General features: G+C 39.0%; 1 protein-coding gene across 5 annotated transcripts; it reads left to right on the top strand.

Annotated features, from left to right (window-relative positions):
• Window positions 1–8335: 8335 nt before the first annotated feature.
• On the top strand, window positions 8336–26233 carry LOC126194640 (14-3-3 protein zeta). 5 transcript variants are annotated; one of them, XM_049932823.1, is made up of 5 exons: window positions 8336–8493; window positions 18539–18864; window positions 22797–22920; window positions 24156–24319; window positions 25355–26233. In XM_049932823.1, the coding sequence occupies exons 2-5, from the start codon at window positions 18565–18567 to the stop codon at window positions 25508–25510; spliced, it is 744 nt and encodes a 247-aa protein (XP_049788780.1). In that variant the 5' UTR covers window positions 8336–8493; window positions 18539–18564; the 3' UTR covers window positions 25511–26233. The 5 variants fall into 5 exon arrangements, with proteins under 5 accessions (XP_049788780.1, XP_049788773.1, XP_049788798.1 ...); XM_049932816.1 differs by lacking the exon at window positions 24156–24319 and adding an exon at window positions 23752–23915 and having other exon boundaries at window positions 8337–8493; XM_049932841.1 differs by lacking the exon at window positions 24156–24319 and adding an exon at window positions 23752–23915 and having other exon boundaries at window positions 8342–8493; window positions 18542–18864.
• Window positions 26234–26631: the final 398 nt, after the last annotated feature.

Genomic DNA, 26631 nt, shown 5'->3' with positions numbered 1-26631 from the left:
CAATGTGTTCTTTTTTCCATTTCCAGGAGTATATATATATATATATATATATATATATATATATATATATATATATATATATACCGGGTGATCGAAAGTCAGTAACAATTTTGAAAACTTAATAAACCACGGAATAATGTAGATAGAGAGGTAAAAATTGACACACATGCTTGGAATGACATGAGGTGTTATTAGAATAAAACAAAGTTTACAAGATGTCCGACAGATGGCGCTGGACAGCAAAACGTCAGTGACTGCGCATGACAATCGTGTATAAAAGGAGCTGTAATGAGGGAGAGAATCAGATGTGGTAGTGAAGCGGAGGGCATTTGCGATGGGGCGTTTCAAAAGATGGCGGAAGATGACGCTTAGTTGAGTAACGTGTTGTGGACCGATGAAGCTCATTTCACGCCCCGAGGGTCTGTCAACGCCTCCAACTGCAGACTTTGGGCTAACGAAAATCATAGAACTGTCGTGGAAACTCCATTGCACGACGAGAAAGTCACGGTATGGGTCGGATTTACCACATCTACCGTTATCATGCCTTTTTTCTGCAAGGAAATGCGTGATTCTGGTTTTGTAACTTGCAGCGTGACGGGTGAGAGGTACGCCCATATGTTACAGAATCGCATCATCCCCAGCCTGGCTGATAAACACCTGCTGGAACGTACGATGTTTATGCAGGATGGCGCACCACCCCATATTGCTAGATGGGTGAAAGATCTCTTGCGCGCGTCGTTTGGTGATGATCGCGTGCCACTTTCGTCATGCTTGGCCTCCCAGGTCCCCAGGCCTCAGTCCATGTGATTACTGGCTATGCGGTTACCTGAAGTCGCAAGCGTATCGTGATCGGCCGACATCTCTAGGGATGCTGAAAGACAACATCCGACGCCAATGCCTCGCCATAACTCCGGACATGCTTTACAGTGCTGTTCACAACATTATTCCTCGACTAGAGCTATTGTTGAGGAATGATGGTGGACATATTGAGCATTTCCTGTAAAGAACGTCATCTGTGCTTTGTCTTACTTTGTTATGCTAATTATTGTTATTCTGATCAGATGAAGCGCCATCTGTCGGAAATTTTTTGAGCTTTACTATTTTTTTGATTCTGATAAAACCCCATGTCATTCCAAGTGTGTGTGTGAATTTGTACCTCTCTATCTACATTATTCCGTGATTTATTCAGTTTTCAAATTTATACTGACTTTTTGATCACCCGGTATATATATTACAGAATGGATTTATAAGGGGGGCCAAGGCTCATTGCTGCGTTTTAGTCAAGGAGCAAAGAAATCACTGCAGTATTAGTTCTCTTAAAATCTGATCAGATACAAAGTAAGGTAATTAACATTTCTGCTCATTACATTAATACACTACTGGCCATTAAAATTGCTGCACTAAGAAGAAATGCAGATGATAAACAGGTATTCATTGGACAAATATATTATACTAGAATTGACATGTGATTACATTTTCACGCAATTTGGGTGCATAGATCCTGAGAAATCAGTACCCAGAACAACCACCTCTGCCCGTAATAACGGCCTTGATACGCCTGGGCATTGAGTCAAACAGAGCTTGGAGGGCGTGTACAGATACAGCTGCCCATGCAGCGTCAACACGATACCACAGTTCATCAAGAGTAGTGACTGGCATATTGTGCCGAGCCAGTTGCTCGGCCACCGTTGACCAGACGTTTTCAATTGGTGAGAGATCTGAAGAATGTGCTAGCCAGGGCAGCAGTCGAACATTTTCTGTATCCAGAAAGGTCCGTACAGGACCTGCAACAAGCATTCGTGCATTATCCTGCTGAAATATAGGGTTTCGCAGGGATCGAATGAAGGGTAGAGCCACGGGTCATAACACATCTGATATCTAACGTCCACTGTTCAAAGTACCGTCAATGTAAACAACGGGTGACTGAGACGTGTAACCGATGCCACCCCATACCATCACGCCGGGTGATACGCCAGTATGGCGATGACGAATAGACGCTTCCAATGTGCGTTCACCATGATGTCGCCAAACACGGATGCGACCAGCACGATGCTGCAAACAGAACCTGGATTAATCCGAAAAAATGACGTTTTTGCCATTCGTGCACCCAGGTTCGTCGTTGAGTTCACCTTCGCAGGCGCTTCTGTCTGTGATGCAGTGTCGAGGGTAACCGCAGCCATGGTCTCTGAGTTGATAGTCCATGCTGCTGGAAACGTCGTCGAACTGTTCGTGCAGATGGTTGTTGTCTTGCAAACATCTCCATCTGTGGACTCAGGGATCGAGACGTGGCTGCACGATCCGTTACAGCCATGTGAATAAAATGCCTGTCATCTCGACTGTTAGTGATAGGAGGCCGTTGGGATCCAGCACAGCGTTCCGTATTACCCTCCTGAACCCACCGATTCCATATTCTGTTAACAGTTATTGGATCTCGACCAACGTGAGCACCTATGTCGCGATACGATAAACCGCAATCGCGATAGGCTACAATGCGGCCTTTATCAAAGTCGGAAACGTGATGTTACGCATTTCTCTTCCTTACACGAGGCATCACAACAACGTTTCACCAGGCAACGCCGGTCAACTGCTGTTTGTGTATGAGAAATCGGTTGGAAACTTTCCTCATGTCAGCACGTTGTAGGTGTAGCCACCGGCGCCCACCATGTGTGAATGCTCTGAAAAGCTAATCATTTGCATTTCACAGCATCTTCTTCCTGTCGGTTGAATTTCACGTCTGTAGTACGACATCTTCGTGGTGTAGCGGTTTTAATGGCCAGTAATGTAATAGATTACGTTACTCATGTAAGATACCCTTTGAGGCAGACATACTTTGAGGCAGTTGTTTTTTCATGCAGTCATAAATACTCAGTGCTAATCTATCCCTCTCTAAATGTGTGATATATTGAAGTCAAACTTTCTTTCATTAAAACTTCTTTGGGTGACCTTTCATAAGGAAAGAATGTTTCCAGTACTTCCATATTATTAATACAGTGGCAGTTTGGCCTCAGGAATGGCTAATAAGTTGCCAAGCTAATTTCTTTCTGTTCTTTGTAATAATATTTGGTTTAGATGAAAAATTCTGTTATTGTGTACCTCTTATAAGTTAACGAATATTTTGACTCTGTGAAAAATTGTTTATTGCAAAATAAATTACTGAATGATTTTTGTAGGTAAGAAACTAACACATTACACAGTATAAATAAAGCTTCACACTGTTGTGTAACAATATATATATATATATACTTTTATTTGGTACTTCCCTTAGGGTTCCTTATTTGCCCCATCCCTATCCCTGAGATATATCATTTACTTTGTACTTAGTGTACTGGGTAAACTCAAAAGCTAGTTTATCTAATGAAACTTGAAACGAAGTAGATAATTAATCCCTTGGAATCGGTTTGTCATCCATATATAGTTAGTTAACTTATAATTATAATAAAAGGAAAGATGCCCATGAATCAGAAATTCCATAAGGAAATCTATAATGTTAAAGTGCTACGTGGCGTCGATGTTGATTCAGACCACAGCATTTCAAAAATTAACATCAAACTGACACCTAAAAGAAAAAACAAACTTCAAAAGTTAAATACGTAGAGAACATATGGCCATAGTTATATTATTAGTAATCAGCTATATTACGAGAGATTAAGATTACCTTTATGTGACAATTTAGAAGCCACTGTCAATCGATTGAAAGCCTTAGCTGAAGAAGTAGCTCCGGTACGGAAACACATGGAACATGCTTGGTGGAATGAGGAATGTGATGTAGCAATTCAATGTAGACATGAGGCTTGGTTAAGTGACCAACAAAAGAGAAATGAAAGCTCCAGGGAGGAATTAATAATTGCTAGACAATCAACCTCCAAAGAAATTGGAAGGGTCAAAAGCAATTCTTAAGGATTCGCTAAAATCTATCGAGGATGCTTTCAATCGCCGCAAGACAAGAGATTACTATCAGACATTCAAATAGTACCATTCGAAATACACTCCACCTACTCTTATTATGAAGGATAGAGACAGAAAGGTAGCACATAACAATTATGACAATTCAATGATATTGGCTAAATATTTCAAACAGTTACTAAATAGTGCGGAACCTGAATATCATTTGGAATTTGACCCCTATCCAAGAAACAAAACGTATTTAGAAAAAGTTATTCCACCACATCCAGATGAAGTACAAGCAGCGATTAACTCACTTTCGAATTTTAAAGCAGCTGGTGAGAACCAACCAGTGGCAGATCTTTGGAAATATGAAAAAGTGCAAATTATTCTGAACTTACCCAAAGATCTTACTGGCATTTGGAATACTGAGAAATTACCAGAGGAATGGAATGTTGCAATGATCTATCCACTACACAAAAAAGGAGACAGATTGGATCCAAATAATCGTAGGGGTATATCTCTGCTGGATATTACTTACAAATTTTTTCCAAGGTTCTGTATTTCAGAATTCATGAACAACTTGATAGTGAACTAGGCGAATATCAAGGAGGCTGTCATCCAGGACGAAGGAGTCCTGATCAAATTATTAGTCTCGAATTGATAATGAAACATCAAAGGGTGAGGGACAAGAAACTAGTCATGATATATGTCGATTTTAAAAAAACCTATGATAGTATCCATCGTGAATCTCTACTGTCAATTCTTAAAGAATTTTGTTTACATCACAAACTTGTCAACCTCATTGCAGTCACCCTTCGAAATACTGAAGTTAGAGTAAGGTTCAGTAATGAATTCTCTCAATCTTTTGAGATTCATGCTGGCCTTCGACAAGGCAATGGATTGTCTCGATTATTGTTCGCTTGTGTGCTGGAGAAAATCATGCATGAATGGGACAAGATATGCCCACCATCTGTTAAGGTAGGAAGAAAGATACGACTTAACTGCCTTGCATTTGCAAATTATTTCACGCTGTTAGCAAACAATATTGATGAAGCAAAGGTTCATATAGAACAACTAGAACAATTAGCGATAAAGATCAGATTGCAAATTTCGTTTGAGAAAACAGAAATGGTACTTAGCTTCCCAGATGACACATCCCATATCATACTCCATAATGATCAAAAAATTAAAGTAGTAAAAAAGTTTAAATATCTTGGTGAGATTATTACCTGGAATGTTAATAAAAGAGCATCAGTAGATATTAGAACATTAAAATTTCAGCGAGCACAGAGAACTACATGGCCAACCTACAAAAAACGATCTCTCTCAATAAATGCTAAATTTCGACATTACTCCTCCATTGTTAAACCAGAAGCAACATATGTAAGTGAAACATTATTCAGACTAAATTCTCAAGCAACAACTGACAAATTGCAGAAAGTTGATAGAAGAATACTCCGAACAAATATCAGTAAGAAACACCAAGTTTATGATGAGTGGAGACTTTTGCCCAATCCAGTAGTGTAAAGAAAGTGAATCCATTATTAATACAATGCGGCCACATATCTCGCCTACCAAATGCTAGAATCCTGAAGCAACTTTTTGACTACTTCTGGGACAGTAAAACCAAAAACATCTGGTTTAAAGAAGTACAAAGTGATCTGTATAAACTGAACATCACCACACACCAAATTCAACACAGAGAATAGAAACTGCTTCTGGAGAGCAAATACACACAGCTGACATTCAGACCATCAGAATGGAAGAAGTATGTCATATCTGCAGAAGAACAAGCAGCCAGATCACAGTGAGTGAAGAAGTTTTGGGAAACGAAGAAATTGCTGACTGCTAAGACCTAAACTTAATCATTGTAGACTATGTTGTATTATGTTTGATTTTAGGGCTCCAATGTGGATGTAAACTAAGTAAATAAATAAATAAATAAAAAAGGAATGGTGATACCTCTCAAGGAAAGCTCCTTGCAAATAATAAAAAGACTTATATGTTGAAGTATATATACTTCCTCAGTATATTTGTTTTGCATGAACTGGACTTGCCCATGATGTTTAATGAGTAGCTGCATCTCCTCTGTACACAGAAGGTAGAGAAACAGTCTTTGTATGTGAAGCACTTGCTTGTCCTTCATTAAAAGGATTTATACCTCTGCCTAATTAATTTTCAGTAGGCTTCAGAAGGAGTTAAGGTGAGACAGTGACAACTATTCATCCTGGATACCAAATTGAAAGTTGTTCTCTCGAAAGACTGTTTTCCTATCTACAGATCCCTTTGAGTATGAACGTTCCTAAAATGAGTGACGATTAGGATACACTGAATTTTCAACAAGATCTTAGTGTTGTTATCTACCTCATTCATCAGTATTTAGGCTTTCCTTCACTTTTTTGGATCATGCCTAATAATAGGTTATAAATGCCACATGCTCTATTTGCTCACCACAATAAGGAATTTGAAATTAACATCTTATGAAGGAATTTAAAAGTTTACTTAGGATACACTGAGTTTTCAACAATATCTCATTGTTGTAATCTGCCTCATTCGACTTGATTTAGATTTTCCCCCACTTTCTTCAATCATGCCTAATAATAGGTTATAGACATCACATGCTCCATTTGCTCACCACTGTAAATAATTTCAAATTAACATCTCATGAAGGAATTTCAAAATTTGCTTGTACTCAGTTTCCACAGAACACAAGTCTTTATAGCAAGTTCACATCTGTTATTCCAATCTATATAAGATCATCTGTACCAAATTATGAGAGATATGCCAAAATCGAGATCCAGTGTTATATGGTGGACATTTTATTCATGTCATGGACATTCTACCTTATAATATTTTTCCTCCTTCCCTATCTTTCTCCTTCATTAGCTTGTATGTAAGACATTCACACTGCTAGTGCACTGGTGTCACTGATATTCATCAGTAAAATAATGATCTGCAGGTTGGTGTTTGTAGATATAAGCCCTTGTTAACTGACGATTAGCTATCCTGCTAGACAACAACACCACCATTTCGACTGAAACTACAAGTTTATTGTGACATATCAAAATTTATTTTTCTTCCCACAACACGTTCCGGAAATTGAAACTACTATCATGAGGTGGATTTATGTCAATTAATAATACATCTATGTGTTGTTTGCACGATTTCTGGGTGACCTGTGGCACAATAGAAGGCAAAAAGAAAAACACTATTTTAGTACAATATTTTTGCAATCTAAAGGTATTTACATTTATATGATTGTTCATCGTTGCAACCAGAAACTGCAAGAAATCTTTTGGACTTGTATTTGGTTTTTATCTGCTGCTACCACGGGTTAAACGAAGGTCGTACTTGTACACAATACATACGTGTCTTATTGAGATATATCCTCCTGATGATAGAGGTTCACGTCTAAATTGCGTAATGGAGACAAAAATTAGTTGTGACTGGTTATAGTAAACTTGTAGTTTCAATTGGTATTCATAACTCTAGCTGGAACCTGAGCGAAAAAAAAACCGGTACAATAATTTGGTAAAAATGACCTCTTAAAAATTGATAACAATGCCATTGGGTAGTCTATGTTAACATTGAAAGGACACTGTTCTTGTAAAGATTGAAACAACCTTCCTTATTAAGATAGATTGTATGCTGAAAGTGCATAACCTGTGGTCACTGAGAGCGATTGTTAATATCTGTTTACACATTTTATTTATATGTAAACAATATTTACGTTTCAGAAGGATTGACATACATCGTAACTTTTGTTCCGCGTTGTCAGAGCTGACCTTTCATTAAAAAGATTAGAAGTACGAGTGTATCATAAGCATTTTGGTAGCGTCCAAAAAAGGAAACCGAAATATACCGAAATGTCAGTACGTCCTAAAAAAAAAAAACTTGCCAGATTGATTGGAAGTTTGTGGCATTGCTGTTAAGAAGTTACGGACTGCATCTGTTAAGTTCCGAGAAAATATTGAGGAAAAGAGATCAAAAACGTTCTCAAAATTATAACACGTGCTCTTTTGCAGACTTTTCTTATTACTGACTACAGTAACTACTGTTCTAAACACCTGATTACCGTATAGCGTTCTCAAGTATGTTGGCCACATTTTCTGGAATTTTTCGTTTATATGGATCCCTGTTTTTCATAATGCTTTATTTTTCGTATCTACGTGAAAGCTGTTAATGAATTGCTTGTGAGAATCCGGTAAATACTATCAGAAACTGACCATTTATTTTTTTACTTTTGCTACCTGCCGCTAGATGGCTCTTGTGTTTGTCGTTGGTTTGTCTTCACTTGTACTCTTTGTTCCGGCACAGTTTTTGATCTATATATAACCAAATATTTCTGGAATTATTTGTTAATTGGCCAGTTTATAGTTTTCGTCTTATATTAAAATGTATAGTATATTTTAAATTACTCATTGCTCTTAAATGTTGTGTGCTTTTGTGTTATATATACCGTAAACGACTCCGTTGGTTAGTCCTGTTCCGCCCTGTGACCCCCTCTTATTCATCGAGGAATCCGACGAGAAGTGGAGGATTGGAATAGTGTGTAGATTGAGTGTGTAGTAAGAGGGGCGTAGTTGTTAAGGGTATTTTTTACAAACCGTAAGTCTCTAATTGATGTATCTTTTAATTAGAATAGAATTGGAAGGCTAAGATTTGTGTACATATTGTTTCTCATGCAAAGAATTGTGGAAATACGGTATGACGCATTGAAGGAGTGCCATCCCGTAAATCGCCATTTTGCCGAGTTTACCGGTGGTGTGTCCGATGTTTGCGTAATTTTAATAAGCGACTTCCACTCTCAAATTTTATTATCTAATTATGTATGTGTGCTTCTCGTAAGCGAGAATGTTGTCAGTGAATATGCACGCGTTATCAAATAAGCACCGAGACTTCACGTGATTCGTTTTCTTCGACCTTCACTTGTTTAAAGACGATTACTAAGAGCATTTAATGAGTGTTGCATTTGAAATTTATTAATGGCAGTGTAGTAAAGTTTTTAAAATTTTTCTTTGCTGTAAGTATATTCACAGCGTCACGTAAGTCTGCAAGTGGAAAAATGACATTCAGTTTCATGTTTCTACGTTGTAAGATTTCAGGCTGTTATGTGGTTTGTGATGGAGGGAGGGAAGGAGGTAGACTATTCCGACGCTCGTATAAAATTAAAGAATCTGCCCGTGGCTATTTTCGTCCAACTTATCAACTGATAACAGCTCTGTGAAATTTATCTAGTATCGGCTAGCACAGGTTTTAGTGGAATAAAGAGAAATTGGTATTTGCAATGGAAAAATTTGCTCTTGTCAACTAATGGAATTCCTTTTTGCATATTTAACTGCTCAGTATCAAACAGCTGAGGAATTGTCACTGTTAAACAGAATTTCAGTTTTTAAGTGGTTTTAGGACAGCAACAGGGAGTTATGTCCCACTGCCTGTACACTGTAGTAAAAGTTGTCATTTGGCGAGTGGTTGGGGGGGGGGGGGGATTAGAGTGATTAATTCCTCTTAATGGTTGTAAAGTTGTGAAATAGTTACCAGACAGAAGTACTTGCATTTTTGTAAGTTTCTGTTTGTGAAGGATACTTCATTTTAGATGGTATCAAATAAGTTAAGGTGGACCTTTATTTGTAACAGTATGCCCTAATGATGTAACAAAATTGTGTATACTGTTTTGGGAACTCTGTATGTGGGACAAGTTTGTCACATGTTTCACTTGGGGCAAGTGGGTTGCCCATAAGTCAGTTCGATAGTGCCAGGGTAGTGAAAGTGTCTGGCAAGTTATCTGCCTTTGAGTAATTTTAAGTGTGTGGTTTTATTGTGTAGTCTGGCAGTTTGTTTCGGGGAAACACAAATTTTCAAGTAGCTGCTGCAGAGATTGATGTGCACTAGTAAGATATTAAAATTTGCCAATGAAATTTGCATGAGATTTAGTTGTGGAATATCTAGCACAGGAGTTTAACACTTGTCACTAACTTTGATTTAGGGTGTCAGCTTGTAATAATTACTGAAAAAGATTAGGAACTGCCTCAAAGTTAAATCTTGAAGTATATGGGATAGAGGTAAAAGTATTTCTTCAATGGTGAAATGAGTCTTACTTCAGGTTAAAAAGTGTTGATAAAATCCAAAAACTGATTTGCGTAATCTCTTAATACAGATAGAAGCTAGAGTAATCTTCTAAACCTGGCACACAAGATAGTAGCTATAAAATGTTGCTGTATGTAAAATTATAAAGAATCTGTTTGAACGTATGCTGGAGATGTCGGTGAATTTAGTTCACTTACTACTTCTAATGAATATAGAATGTGGTACATGGTTATAGTGTGTGTGTGTGTGTGTGTGTGTGTGTGTGTGTGTGTGTGTGTGTGTGTGTGTGTGTTGCAAGGTATTGGTGGGACCATTGAGTGGCTTACTCCGTTGTGTATCCTTAGACTGAAATTTTCGAGTCTCATGTGCGTGTTTTTCTGGTCAATCCTGGTCCATCTGTTAATCAGACTGCATGTCCACCCTTATAGCTGAGTGGTCAGTACCACAATGTCGTGCCAAGGGCCTAGGTTAGATTCCCGGCTGGGTCGGAGATTTTCTCTGCGCAGGGATTGGGTGTTGTTACCATCTCATCCTCACTGACACGCAAGTTGCCGAAGGGGCGTCAAGACTTGCACCAGGTGAACGATCTACCTGACAGGAGGCCCTAGCCACATGAAATGTCATTTCTTCTGACTGCATGATATCTAGGTGTATTTATGTATGTGGAATAAGGTGCTAAGTTTCCAACTGGCCATTTGAGTTACGTCCTTAAGAAAGTTCATTTTGTGTAATGCCCTTGGGTAATCTGAAATGTACCTGTACCATGATGTGCTTTTCTCAGGATCATTAGATTAAGATACTCCTCATGTATTGACTGTTCAGTTTTTTCAGTTGTAACAGAAAAAGATTTTTTCCTCGTTCCTCTACTTCTCACAATTTAGGGATAGGGATCTGTTCTGGCTTCAGTTCCCTCTCAATTTTCTATTTTGACCCACTTTCCTCTGAATTTGTATTGTGAAGTCATCTTTCATTCTTTATTCAGTTTGTTCCAGATGTCCTTTCTACTTTTTCTGTTCTATCATTTACTGCAAAAAATACTCAATTATTTTCTGGTGTTTCCATTAGGAATACTGTTCAGCTTAGTCAAACCTTTGGCTACTCAGAATTTTTCAGTTGTCTGAACACTGCTAAAATGTTTGCTATTTCTAACTTAGGCTTCACTGCCTTTGAGTAAAACAGGTACCATCTGGCCACGGTGGCAGAGCGGTTCTAGGTACTTGTCAGGAACCGTGCGACTGCTACGGTCACAGGTTCGAATTCTGCCTCTGGCATGGATGTGTGTGATGTCCTTAGGGTAGTTAGGTTTAAGTAGTTCTAAGTCTAGAGGACTGACGACCTCAGATGTTAAGCCCTGTAGTGCTCAGAGCCATTTTTAGAACAGGTACTGCAGTCACGGTCTAACAGAATATTTATTTCTTTGTGTATTTTAATGTTGTGTATAGTCATGTAGTCTGTTTGATGTCCACAGTCTTATCTTGGTAATTTAGCTTCCGAGGTAATTAAAGTTCTGAACTTGTTCCAAAATCTGATCTTCTAACTGCTGATTTTGGGTAGATTTGGCAATTAAGAAGTAAGTGATTGGTTGTGGTTATGCACCCAGTTAACGGTGAAGTGGGAAGGGAGGAGGAGGATCATGGAAGACATTGTGTACTAGCTAAGTATTGAGACTAGATTTGTACCTCAGCTCATTTTGCATTGATTAGCAGACTGCTTAAAGTTAAACCATTGTGGTCTGAGAATGGCCAGTAATTTTTTTTATGGGTAAAACTTACAACGAAGCTTGTGAAGTTCGCAGAATTCCTGAATTTTTGTAAAACAGATCCTTTGTGGGACTAAGACTTTTCTGCAGGTCACAAAGGCACCAGTGTAACCCTTGGTGTAAACAGAGGGAAAATTAGTGGAAACAGATACTTCGTAACAGTGGATGGTTAGCATTAGTTTCAGGTAGAATTGTTCATTTGTAAAATTTAAGTTGCAGAGGGGAGTGAGTACATAACATTTTGAATATGAATCCGTCTCAGGGAAACAGTAAATGACAGTACAGTGTGTAAATTATAGGTGCCAACATCTGTAAATGTATGAATATACAAGGTGATTCTGTGATGCTAGACTTCTAGAATGGGCAAGGATAGATGTATCAGTTTGAGGTAAGAAACAAGTCGAAAATTCAAAGAGAAAGCAGTTCTAATCCCTCTGATAGTGGGAATGTAGGCTGGTACTGTTGTTGCAAAGATTGTGTGGTAAGAGGTGGTAGTAAGGAGGATAACAAAGTAGTAGTCCAGTAAACATCGGTTTTAAAATGCATGCACTTCATCTTTGCTACTTGAAAACCCATCTCTACTAGAGTGCTCAGAATTCTGAAGGTATGCATTTGAGCCCATGTGTAAGAGATTTTTACTGTTTCGTAGTACCACCTCCGAAAGTTGCCTATATTATAGTATAACCAACAGCAGTACCAGTAAACGTATTTTACTAGCTAGTTTCTGGTATAGGGACCCTTATCTCAAATTGATGCATTTATCCTTCTCCATCATTCTACACAGTTTGCTACATCACAGAATCACCATGTGTATACATAACATTCACAAGTGCTGCACCTATAACTTTAACACTATGTAGTGTTATTGGATGAAGTTTCTGTACATTGTTACTACTCAAAATACAGGGTGATTCAAAAAGAATCCCACAACTTTAAAAATGTGTATTTAATGAAAGAAACATAATATAACCTTCTGTTATACATAATTACAAAGAGTATTTAAAAAGGTTTTTTTCTTTTGTTTCCACTCAAAAACAAGTTCAGAGATGTCCAATATGGCCCCCTCCAGACACTCGAGCAATATCAACCCGATACTCCAACTCGTTTCACACTCTCTGTAGCATATCAGGCATAACAGTTTGGATAGCTGCTGTTATTTCTCGTTTCAAATCATCAATGGTGGCTGGGAGAGGTGGCCGAAACACCATATCCTTAACATACCCCCATAAGAAAAAATCGCAGGGGGTAAGATCAGGGCTTGTTGGAGGCCAGTGATGAAGTGCTCTGTCACGGGCTGCCTGGCGGCCGATCCATCGCCTCTGGTAGTTGACGTTCAGGTAGTTACGGACAGATAAGTGCCAATTTGGTGGCGCTCCATCCTGCTGAAATATGAATTGTGCTTCTTGTTCCAGCTGAGGGAACAGCCAATTCTCTAACATCTCCAGATACTGTAGTCCAGTTACAGTAGCACCTTCGAAGAAAAAGGGACCAAAAACTTTATTGGCTGAAATGGCACAGAAAACGTTCACCTTACGCGAGTCACGTTCACACTGAGTTGTTTCCCGCGGATTCTCAGTGCCCCATATACAGACATTGTGACGGTAGACTTTCCTGTTAATGTGGAAAGTTGCTTCATCACTAAAAACATTCTTTGAAACGAAAGATTCATCTGTTTCCATTTGAGCAAGGATAAAATCACAAATCGATTCTTTTAATCTTATCAGCTGCAGACAGTGCTTGAACCAATTTCAGACAATAAGGCATCATAACTAACCTTTTTCGTAGGACTCTCCATACAGTTGATTGTGGAATTTGCAGCTCTCTGCTAGCTCTGAAAGTCGATTTTCCTGGGCTGCGAACAAATGCTTGCTGGATGTGTGCTAAATTTTCATCACTCGTTCTCGGCCGTCCAGAACTTTTCCCTTTCCACAAACACCCATCCTCTGTAAACTGTTTATACCAACGTTTAATACACCACCTATCCGGAGGTTTAACACCATACTTCGTTTGAAATGCACGCTGAACAACTGTCGTCGATTCACTTCTGCCGTACTCAATAACACACAAAGCTTTGTTGAGCGGTCGCCATCTTACAAGGGAACCTCCCCATCGCACCCCCCCCTCAGATTTAGTTATAAGTTGGCACAGTGGATAGGCCTTGAAAAACTGAACAGATGAATCGAGAAAACAGGAAGAAGTTGTGTGGAACTATGAAAAAATAAGCAAAATATATATAGTCCATGTGCAAGATAGGCAACGTCTAGGACAATCTGCGTTGAGGAGCGCGGTGGTCCTGTGGTTAGCATGAGCAACTGCGGAACGAGAGGTTCCTGGTTCAAATCTTCCCAAGAGTGAAAATTTTTCTTTCGTTATTTTCGCAAAGTTATAATCTGTCCGTTCGTTCATTCATTGACGTCTCTGTTCACCGTAATAAGTTTAGTGTCTGTGTTTTGCGACCGCACCGCAAACCCGTGCGATTAGTAGCTGAAAGGACGTGCCTGTCCAATGGAAACCGAAAACATTTGATTGCAAGGTCATAGGTCAACCGATTCCTCCACAGGAAAACACGTCTGATATATTCTATACGACACTGGTGATGGCATGTGCTTCACATGACAGGAATATGTTGTCGACCCACCTAACATGCACACTTGGTGAATGGGTAAAAAGATTCTTCTACCTTGCCCAATTTAGGTTTTCTTGTGGATGTGATGATCATTTCCGAAAAAGTGTGAAAACATAAGAGTTTGTCACATAAACTGCAACAAATGAATGCAACAGTTTCACAGTCACACAGTTTTGTCTGTGCTCTGTCAAAACATAGGTTTTTAACGTTTTCAAATTTTTCCGTGTGTAAACCGTCAAATCCTGCATATGTCCAAACAAATCTGAATATGTCCTGGAATTTTGGAGAGCGAAGATGATTATATGTGAGTGCCTGAACTTTGATAATTGTCTGAAAATAAAAATTAAAATTTTCTCCCGAGGGAAGACTTGAACCAACGACCTATCGCTCCGCAGCTGCACACGTTAACCACGGGACCACGGCGCTCATGTGTTTACACCCACCTGGATGTTGCCTATCTTACACATGGACTACTCAGTTTGTATATTTTGCTTATTTTTTCATAGTTCCATACAACTTCTTCCTGTTTTCTCGATTGATGTGTGTTCAGTTTTTCAAGGCCTATCCGCTGTGCCAACTTATAACTAATTCTGAGGGGGGGGGGGTGCGATGGGGAGGTTCCCTTGTTAGCATCAACTGACGCTGATGCCTAGTCAACAGTGCCTCAAGCGAACAAATGTACAACTAAATGAAACTTTATAGCTCCCTTAATTCTCCGACAGATAGTGCTTAGCTCTGCCTTTCGTCGTTGCAGAGTTTTAAATTCCTAAAGTTGTGGTATTCTTTTTGAATCACCCTGTATTGTGTACCAACTCATCTCTACAAGGCCTACAAGTTTGTAGTGGGAATTTCTGAACACCCTTTATAAATGTGTAGCTCTTTAAAGCTAAAACTATTAATTTTTTGAAAGTCGTCAGCCTTGGACTTTCATTAAACATCCTTAAACTTCCCGTAATTTGTGTGGGTAGGAGGAAAAGCCATATATTTCACAATAGTTTTTTGTGGAAGAAGTCTTGGTGCTGGGAGCACAGTGCTTATCTCGTACCACACGTGAGCACTAGTCAACTGAGAACTGTCATTAACTTGTCTCTAATAGAGTAACATTTTTCACTATAAAATTATTCTTCACTAGCCAAGCTGCTAAATTCAGTGTTAAATGCAGGAACACACAGTCATTCTTTATTGGAAGCACTGTCTTAATGATCTAATACAGGATAGACTGAGTGTGTGTTTAGATTATCCAAAGATGCACACAAGAAAGATACCTAGTAGCAACCACCTCAACCAAGACATGACAGCCAGGCTACAAATGTACGACTGTATCGTCTTTAGTGGTAGAGAATGTATTGGCACTGAAAAATGTGAATCTTTAGTTTTTTGAAGGCCTATTCTTGTCAGAGTATACCCAGCTCAGGATATTAAGTTTTACAAAATAATAAAAATGAGAACTAACAGTTTATGTAAAGGGCTTAAAGTGTAGTGTTCGAAATTGCAGTGACCAGTTGCACACATAAAGGAACATCAGTTTTTGATGAGTTACTGTCAAGTAAATAATTTTTTCCTGTGATAAGATCATGCAGTCATCATAGTCTGGAATGAAGGGTGAATACTGTAACTTCGCGTTACATAACTACAGTTGCTAGTTTGCAATCGTCAGAAATGTTGTTCTGTATGAACAAGTGGTAAATATGTTAATGTGTGTTAAAGAAAGCTATAGTTGCCTAAGTTGTGATGAGTAGGTTAATGTCTTGGAATGTGACATTGCAGCAGAAAATAATTCTGCTTGGAATTGGATTTCCAAACTTCAGCTACATGTGCATTGTATTACTGGATTGACACACGCACATATTGTTCTGTGTTAAGGTAAAGTGAAGGCTGTTTGAACACTAGTGCTACACTGGGCATGATTTTAATTGAATTGGTACACTCCTAAGAGCTTGAACTAACCCACCCAGTTAATAGAGGTACTAAGTTTAATGTGAATCAAAGACGGTGCAACTCTTGTTAAACACATTACCAGAGATAGAAAGGAGTAATGAGTGAGTGACACCACTTGTGAAAGGTGACAGCTCATGTGGGAGATTAACCAAGGCAGCATGGCCATCACGTTGTTCACTAATTCAGTTCACAAAAATTTCAAACAAACTAATGCACATTTTTTGCCATTGTGATTTTCTATAATTTAACTGGTCCATTGTGGATTTGAAATGGACAGCATGTATAAGAAGGGCATGTATAATATTTTTTTTTTTTAAGCAGTGGCAGCTTGTTTTGTGAAGTTTCCAGTAGCTTACTTTCTACATCAAATTACATCTTTCACACTTGCAATTTTGGGATAAAAATGTTTTAGTAGTCCTTGAGAGAAACGGTGGTTCTCCATGAAGACTTGCAGTTCCTATTGCTGTTCTAAAACTGCTGTCAACTAAAACTGTGTTCTGGCAGTAACCAGTGCCTTTGTACTTAAAGAAGTGACATTAAATGCAGTACTTAAGCTGCAAAACATCTCACATTCATCGTAAACACAAAGGAGAGGATTTGGGTAACATTTGTGATAAGTAGGTAACAGGCAGCTGATACTACTTTCAGAATTAAATTCTTTAGAACAATCCATTCTTATTCATTGTGCTCTTTTTCAGTTTGAAAAATGGGACAGTAGTAGTGTGATGTAATCATGAAGTATGGCTTGTAAAGTTCATTGGACAAATTCTTTAGTATTCCCTTAAGTTGAAATAAAGTCCAGAGGCTGAGTTTCCTGTGATCAAGTTTCAAACTTTGATGCTGAAGATTTCACAGAATTGTTTTGGTTAGAATATATGAAACAATTTAGAGTATCTCATTCTAGTTTTTGCACCAAATGTCGTTACATATGTATCTCTGTGGTTACATACCATTATTAGGCTACTCCTGAAACAATTGGCAAGTTGCCATTGTACTTTCAGCTGTTATGGTAAAAATAACTATAGAATTAGTGTTACCTGATAATTTTACTTTGGTTGACATGACCTACACAAGAATCCTATCTGACAGACCTCAATTTTTATACGACATCCCTGAATTCCAGTAAATGCTGGTGTGGTTCCTATAATAAAACACTCTGTGAATATTGTCCTCTTCTTTGTAAAACTAGATCATTATATTTTGGAGGCTGTATAAAATTAGTTGTCCATTTGTATTTTTATAGTTAAGATATAGTTTTAAGGATCTTAGAAGTCTCACTTGTAACAAACTTTATTAAATATTTGAAAATGCAGTCAACATTGTGCAAATGTAGAGACAAGGCTATCTTACAGAGAAGTCTCTTACAGTCCACAGTGTGGTCAGCAAAATTTCACTGTTCCAATATATACTAAACATTAGACTACACAAAAAAATAACTCGACCCAAAAACCTGCCTGGGGAGGGGGAAGTGTACCATGCTCTAGTCTGGCCTGTAAATTGTAATACCATGACATTGAGTACATTTGAAAAAGTAGTAATGGAATAATACTACTCATGAAAGCTAATGGGGTAGCTTCCATTACTCACAGGAGAGGGAATCTCATAATTTTTCTGTGTGTGTGTCACCAACAAATTTTTCCGCGTCGATTGGGCTCTGCAGGTCAATGAGGAGTGTATAATGTTGCATTTTTGTGTAGCGCGCTGATAATTGCGTAAGTTGGCAGTATTGATCGGCGCGTAGATGGGAGGGGCGCTCTGGCGGTGGAGCCGCCTGGCGGGAGTGCGCAACGCGACGGGCGCGCCCGATCGATCCGGCGCAGTTCACGCGTAGGGCGAGAGCTCCCGGGCAGCGGCGCTCAGCTCTTCAGTAGTGTTCTACGCCACTCGGTGTCGCGACCAGTCCCAGGCTAGGCTGCCAGACCGGGTGGACAAATGTAGGCTGTTGTGTTGTGTGAACGGTCGTTGATTACTTAGTGGATTCAAGTGCCTGTGATATCCAGTATTAAGACTTTCTCGCAGCGTCATTGCGAATTTTCGTTCAGTAAGTTTTTTCAGAACATGCTTTGAAAGAGACAAGATTTTCGAATAATGGTACCGCGTTGTCTCAGTCCACTATTGCACACTAAGCGTTTGTAGTGCGGTTGTCGTTTAGCTGAACTGCATGTTTGGAACAAAATGCTTGTAGCTTAAGACACCGTAGCCATCCTGCTCTGGTTTCAGCTAATGCATTACTTTCTATCCAGCAGTCCGATAAACCCACCCTACACAAATGTCTGTGGACAAAGAGGAGTTGGTTCAGCGAGCGAAGCTTGCCGAGCAGGCCGAGCGGTACGATGACATGGCCGCTGCGATGAAGGCCGTTACGGAGACAGGCGTCGAGCTCTCCAACGAGGAAAGGAACCTTCTATCGGTCGCCTACAAGAATGTTGTGGGTGCCCGGCGTTCGTCATGGCGAGTTATATCGTCAATTGAACAGAAGACGGAAGGTTCAGAGAGGAAGCAGCAGATGGCAAAGGAGTACAGAGAAAAGGTCGAGAAGGAATTGAGAGAAATCTGCTACGACGTTCTCGTAAGTACAGCCTTTCATTTACTTATCCATACTATTTTGAAACTTTACAGTCCTGTCTTAACGTTGCGCTTATGATAGGATAGCTTAATGCTACAGCTAAAAATGCTCTCGTGCCGTTTGTGGAAATACTGAGTCAGGTTGACGTAATTGTCGTCAGAAAGGTAAGTTAAGCGTGACTTCGTTAATAATAAACTGTAAAGATTTGCGCGGGAATTGATTATTAAGTTAGTGTATTGGAAAAGCTTTAACGATTTTTATCGGATAACGGTCTAATGAAAACCCAGAGAATTGTTCCCTGAACGTAATGCATTTCCTCCGTAGGTTTCGCGTGCGGTTCCTTATTTGTCTCGGCGCGTGTCGGTCGCACGTTGCGGATGACGTAAGTGGCGATGGCGAAACAGGGTGAGGTATTCAGGCTGCGTCACTTGTTTCCTCTGGTTCCTTCACTTGTATCAACAGTGACGCCATGGGCGGTAAAGGAATTTCTACAGCGTCCGTGCCGCGACAAATGCCCCTAGAGGTTCCTAAAATGGAGAATTTCGTGTGTCGAAAATACGGCCTGTTGGTGACGCAGAGGCAGTAGTTTCCCTTCTTGATTTTTTGTTGGGTAAAACATTTTTTCCTTAAATGCGTGGAAATGTGACTGACTTCTAGTATGTTTCAAACTCTTTATCTTCTGGAGGGAAATCTTTAATTGTAGAAAAGGTTCCTATGTCTAAAAGATCAGAAATTATGCGCACTTGAAATTTTAGACCTTCTAACCTGGCCCACGCTTCTGAGCTAAGAGTCAGTGCACGGTACGTCTCTGACGAGTCTGGCAGTGTGAGGCACTCTCCAGGATTAGATGTACTCTGACGTCATCATCTGGGAATAAGCTCCGACCGGGAGAGGTTGCTGTTAGCTTGGCTCTGCTTCAGCTTTTTCACTAGCTTCGGAAAAATGAGGCAAATGTGCTAAACACTTCCTTTCCTTACGTCAACTAAATTAAATACGGAGCTCGCGAAGAGTCCAGTTTAAAGATTGTCCTCGTCACTTCACCAGCATTTTCGTGTCTTTGTGGAAAATTAGTTTTACAGGGCAGTTCAGAGTGTTTTCCGACCAATTCTGCGAATGAAGAGAAATGCTTTCGAAAATTGCAGTTTTGCTGGTGCAACAATGTGAAAACGCAATGCCGATAGTGGTGAGGTAGACAACATAGATTCGTATTGCCATAGTTAAATCTTTATTCCGTCGGTACTGTCTGGAGGAACCTAATTCAGTGTTCAGTTGCATGAAGTCTAGGCAGGAGCTGCTAGGTATATTGTACTAACCGCTCAAAGGGTTTTGGCAAGTACTTACGTTTAATGGGCGTTGTCAGTGTATTTGGGCAAACAATCGTTAAAATTATTGGTCCGTAGTCATGAAATTTCTGAAATTTGGGATGGTTTCCTCGTCGCGGCCATAAGTACGTAATTGTTTCGCTTCACCCATATCAGTGACGTAATCAGCTTGCAGTTAGATCTGTCGTTACGGGCTTAGAAGCAAATAAGCCTACAGAGCAGACAGACAATGGATTACGAAGAAAATTATTTGGTGCTTGCTACGGTATGCTAAGTTCACCGTCGACGCAGCCGATGTTGGATTTGCTTAGTAATAGCAAAAAATGTGTGCGTCGGTTAACTGCAGGAAAATTGGCGATCTGTCACGAAGCAGTGACAGATCTGCTCGCGTGATCATGGTTACGTTAACTATTTTTGTGCGCCGCGGAAGTATCTTACCTAATCTGAAATAATTTATCCTTTTCCGGTAGTAGTGCCTATAAAAACGTATTTGCATGTCTGAATCGCTCTACGAACCGCCACAGCTTTTTGCACTGATGTAGCCATTGTTAAAACTTACAGGTTTTACCTACACGATTTGGGTGCGCCGCTTCACCTGTCTTTATTGAAAGCTTGAATAACGTGAAGACTGAGTGCTGACTTTGTCCTGAGGTAGAGGAGTACAATCTCGATAAAACTTAGAAGATACAAATATGGCTACCATCCAAATAACTTTGGGAGAATGTCTTGCAGAAAATTTTGCTTGCTTATACGTTTGGGAAGTCATTGCACGGACTCGTCGTAACCTTTAAGTGGGACTTCAAAGTAGGTGGAACCTCTCCATTCCCAGGTGAACATTACGCCTTAGAAGGTGAACGCCAAAATTTTATAAATAAGTTATAATCTACAGTTTTTGGGAAATATTTTATCTTCGAACTTCGCCAATCTGTCGTCGGATTTAGTTCGTCACATAAGACTGCCTTTGACAGTAAAGTGCATAACTAGTGGTTATGTATATTGGCTGCTTTCGTTGAGGTGTGATGTAAATTGTCACCTTTCTATTATCTAACCCGAAAAATTATAACGCATACATGTACGAATATGCAGTATAAATTTTGTTCCAGTGAACCTGCCTCAATATTCTTGGTTGCAAATGGGCAGTGATAGATCGGTCTATCCAGAATCGGCTTGTTCAAATGACGCTAAAGACCATCCGCATCGGAATGGGATGAGGGGGGGGGGGGTTGCTGCATCCCAGACCGTGATCACCAGATTGCGTTAATTTCCCATGTTCAGCTTGCCTTTCATCAGCAATTACAGAGAACAAGCATTTAGTACAATGGGTAGCTCATCTCTGTAAGATTTCTTCCGAACTTACAGGTGCCATCCGTACAGATTATTTACGGGTAAGTACATGGTAAAATAAATTCTACGGAGATGGCAAATTACTGACTTGATATGACATGACGTAAAGAGTGATTTAAGTTGCGTGTCAGCTTAAGTGTTTATTCATTAGCAGCGTGCTGCTGACAGGAGTGATTTGTGGGAACAACGCACGTTTCGTCCATCTTCAACAGATACGTTTATCGATCTTCGTGAAGAAATACCAGGTACCATGCAGCCCTTAGGTACTGTTCTAGGCATTTTCTTAATATCTAGAACCAAGTTTTGTGTTCTACTGAAAAAGCAATTTGGCTGTTAATCACGCCCTCGAAATGCGTGCATTGGCCTGTTTACTACGCATTAGTAGTATGCTGTTAAGGCAACATGTCGCAAGTTTCGGCCTTAGTGTCACTGTCAGTGCCTTACTTTTGAAACATCGTGCAGAATTGACGTCAGGTGGAATTTCAATTCCGGAATTTTATAAAGTAAAAGCGCACTGCTGTTTGACAATGGACTGAATATAGCGTAAACTAACCTGTTACATTTGACTTGCAAAACAAATTTTAAAATCGTAAAACATTATAAATATTCTTCTGGGACTTTCAACCCGGAGGGTTCAAGGACGCGACGACAGGGCCAATCCGTGAAAACACGAAAGGCATGTGTAGTAGACTATATCGGAAGTATGTCAGATGCGTGTTAACGCAGAAGCGTGAGGCAACGACGCTGTGACAGGGTGTGCCGCGTGCAGTGGGCTGTCGCTGAGTCACCAGCACTGTTGCCAGGTGCCACCTGGGCGACAGCCGGCGCTGCATTCCGTTGTGCCGTAGCCATACCAGCTGTGACTCGCGTACCGCAACAAGCAGTCTTAGCTCATTCATTCAGCCCTATTAGATTGGTGTATCTATTTTCATGGTCCTACCATTGGCGGATGAAGTCGGCGCAACAGATCGCCCAGCAGTCGTGCGCATTGTCAAGAGATGTGACAAATTTACGTCCCTGTTCAGTGGGAATGATTTACATAGTTTAGGTAATATTTAATTTTGCGTCGTTACGTTGGTGTGTAGAGCATAAAATTGCACCAGTTTTACCTGTGTTAAGTTCGTACAATTCAGTTAGCTCACTAGCTTCTGGTTGTGTAAGTTTTACTTCTACCTCATAAGTGTTTCTATTTCATCCATAGGAAAGATTCTAGTAACACTGCCTGTGCTTACTGCCCAGAACAGACTTGTAAACTTATTTCTTTTACAGGGCCTGTTAGATAAGTACCTTATTCCAAAAGCAAGTAATGCTGAAAGCAAAGTATTTTACCTGAAGATGAAGGGAGATTATTACAGGTACCTTGCAGAAGTTGCCACAGGAGAAAACAGGAATAGTAAGTAATACTTTCTTGAGGAATATGAAAGACATAAAATTATCGGAGCAGTAGTTAAGGCACATTTCCAAAATTTTATATTTTGGAAGAGTCTTGGTCTTTTTATGGTTAATTGATGAATGTAACAGTTGATTTCTGCAAAGTTTATTAGTCTTCACAATTTTCTGTAGTGATAAGATGTTAGTTCACAAGACTGGAATACAAGGTGAACAGACATGATACATTGTCACAGTTCATGATTTCATTTGTAAACATGTTTAGAGTTCTCACTGCATGTTGAGAATTTGTAACTTTCATATAGTGTTAAAAAAAAAATTGCACCAGCTTTGAGTTGGACTGTTAGGTAGTAATACAGGGACATATTTGTAAGGGAACAAAATTAAAATTTAGGCACCACCTGCTTTTCTTTGAAAACATTTTAAGCATATGCAATTTGTACAGTTCTTGGAAAGTCACCTGTACAGGTAAGGTATAGTTCTGAGGAAACTGTTTCATAAACCTATTTTCATTTTGCTCCAATCATTTCTCAACATTACTTTAAGCAAATGTTGTCATAGTTTCATCAGTTAATATATGCTTTTTCATTGTACTTCTGTAATGTTTAACTTCTCCCAGATAACTATTACCATCTGCATAATAGCCACAGTGAATAAGACTTAAAACTGGACAAGTTTTTGTCACATACTTGTCACCATTTTTACAAATTCTTTCCAGCAGAACCAAGAAGTTTTGATGACTTTCACATAGGTCAGAAATTGATGTAACAAATTAATTCTTTTAAATTTGATATGGAATACTTCCCTTTGATAAGTGGAAAACTATTTCTTGCAGCTGTTGTGGATGACTCTCAAAAGGCATACCAGGATGCCTTTGAAATCAGCAAGGCCAAAATGCAGCCTACCCATCCAATCAGGCTGGGGCTGGCACTCAACTTTTCCGTGTTTTACTATGAAATCTTAAATTCGCCAGACAAAGCGTGTCAGTTGGCGAAACAGGTTGGTTTCTTTGACTTCAGGTGACGGACTTCTAGGTTGAAGGCAGTGCTGATGGCAGACTGGTTGCTTAGTTTCATGTTACAAAACTACTTAAATGTGTGAGAAAAGTTAATAAAATTGCTGGTCGACACAGTTCAGGGAAAATAAACTGCATCTAATCGCACATTTAAGTAAGTTTAATTTCCCGTGTGGTATCTTCGAAAAGTAATGCTCAAATGTTTTCTTTTGCCTTTTTATTAGCGGTAGTGGATGATTCGCAGAAAGCGTATCAAGAAGCATTTGATATTGCAAAATCAAAAATGCAGCCAACCCATCCAATACGTTTGGGCTTAGCGCTAAATTTCTCCGTATTCTATTATGAAATTATCAATTCTCCAGCGAGAGCGTGTCATCTTGCAAAACAGGTAGGCCCAAGATTGGGTTATGGAGGTTCCCATTTGTGTTGAAAGAAGAGTTGCTGATACCTCTTAACTAATGTAATCAGCATGCCCTATCAGGACTCCCAACGCTAACATATTGTGTGTTATGCAATAATTGTCTGGCCCTTCCATGATTTGCATGTTATCTGAATTACTCCTTGAGTTGTGGAGTTTACTAAAATGTATTTGATAGTGGAATGAAAATATAATGGATGTTAGTGAACAAAACATTGTGTAGACAAAACCTTAGAGTAGCAAACCAGTCTGCACAGCAGTGTTGCACTAATGTTTTGAAACGATTTACATAAAATTACTGGTGTTACATTGTCTAATATTACAAACTTTCTATAGTTCAATAACAAAAATAATTTTTCATATAGTGTAATTGGATAGATGAACTGCTCTAGTGGTGGCAAGAAAACGCAAATACAGGTTTTACATTAGTAAAACCTTTTTCTGCTGTTGCTGCTTGATTAGTTAATCTATACAGTTGCCTTATAAATGTAAAGTTGTCACTAATATGTCCTGTTTAATATTTACCTTCATCAAAAATAGTTAATGCTGCTTCGTATAGTCAACTAAATACTAACAGTTTTCAACAAATTGGCAAGGATTATTCCATTCTAAATACAATGCAGTACAACAGTGATGTCTGTAAATGATAGCCTTGTTGTGGTCCTAATACATTGTTGCAGTGTTGTTTTGTTAAATGTTGGATGTGTAATAGCCTTCTGACCATTACAGTATCTTTTACTATTTCTTCATGAAATTGTTTGTAAAAGATTCAGAGCATAGTTTTTACATATCTCTTGAATTAAGAACAATAAAATTTTGCACCATAATGGCCTTAATACAGCTGTGGTTTTAAGGTTTAGGAATGGTGCACATAAAAACAGTGGAATCAACAGCCTTCTTTAATACTGAAATGAGGGTTCGCTTTTCACTTACAATTTAAATGCTGATCATGTTACATGTACAAGAAATTTTAAGTAGTTTTACTAATAACAATCTTTGTAACAGGCATTCGACGATGCCATAGCTGAACTGGATACGCTAAACGAAGACAGCTACAAAGACTCTACCCTCATAATGCAGCTGCTGAGGGACAACCTCACTCTGTGGACCTCGGACACGCAAGGGGATGGGGATGAACCTCAAGAAGGGGGTGATAACTGATCTGGCCCTCCGCGAGAACCGTCAAATCCCTGTTCCAAGTAACTGTATTGAAATCCTTCCTATCTTCGTACCTGCTTCCATTCCAGTCCTTCCCAATTCCTGATCCTTTACCCTTCGATTTTGGTCAAATCGGTATATTATTATTATAAGGAAACATTCACACATCTACACGTGCAAACACAGTCTTCAGTCTACAAAGAAAAGGTTCGTTCACCTTTACAAGAATTTTGAACAAGCCTTTCAGTATGTGGCTTCCCTCTGTTTCTGAAAGAAATGCTAGTGCAGCATGCGAATGGTTTTAAGAAATCTACCTGAGTTGTGTTCCTAGCTGAACATGACATCAGAGCATAGTATCTTGCAGTAATAAAATTTTGGTTTCTCATAGGCTACATTATGTATGTTTGGAGTTGTGTTTTTGAAATATTTATTGTGGAAAAGTGCAGAAGATTAAATTTGCTGCAAGGACACTTAACATTGATGTAGAAAAGTGCATATTAGTTGTGGAAACGGATTTCATTCCAGAAGCAAAGTAACCCACAAAAATACTGTAACAGTGCAGTTGTAATTTGTATGTAATTTTTGTCTTGTCAGATTTGTCATGGCATTTTTTCTCTTTCTCATGCTGTGGAGACTCACAATGTTTTATTATTGCATTGAAACAATCCATTTAACAAGCCAAATTACTGAAAAATCAATGTGCGAAATAAAAATCATAAAATAAAATTGCAGCCTATTATTTATACTAGAATTTAAGGTAAAACTACATCACTTTTTATAAAATGCCTTTTTAAAAAATAGCCATCTGTTCATAAAATTAAAAACATTAAGTTACAATAAAAATTAAATTTATCTGCCAATATCAGTTTTGTCACTTTTTTAAATTGTTTATATTTAATTTGTTCATGTGCGAACTTAAATAAAACGGAGGTGTTAACAAGTTATTGCCTTCATTTCAGCTTAGACAAGATGTTACATCAATCTTGACCAACAGTTTTGAATGATAGTTTGCCATTGGAATTCATAGTTTGGCTTCCGAGATTGCTATTTTACTGCCTGCCCTCTTCATGAAACTTTAATTTAAAAGTAAATTTTGCAGTAAATTCCTTACTATCTACATGGAC

Source organism: Schistocerca nitens, chromosome 1 (assembly GCF_023898315.1).
Source record: "Schistocerca nitens isolate TAMUIC-IGC-003100 chromosome 1, iqSchNite1.1, whole genome shotgun sequence".
Classification (NCBI taxonomy): domain Eukaryota; kingdom Metazoa; phylum Arthropoda; class Insecta; order Orthoptera; family Acrididae; genus Schistocerca; species Schistocerca nitens.
Note: the sequence above shows the minus strand (reverse complement) of the source record. Positions and strands in the feature narration are given on the sequence as shown.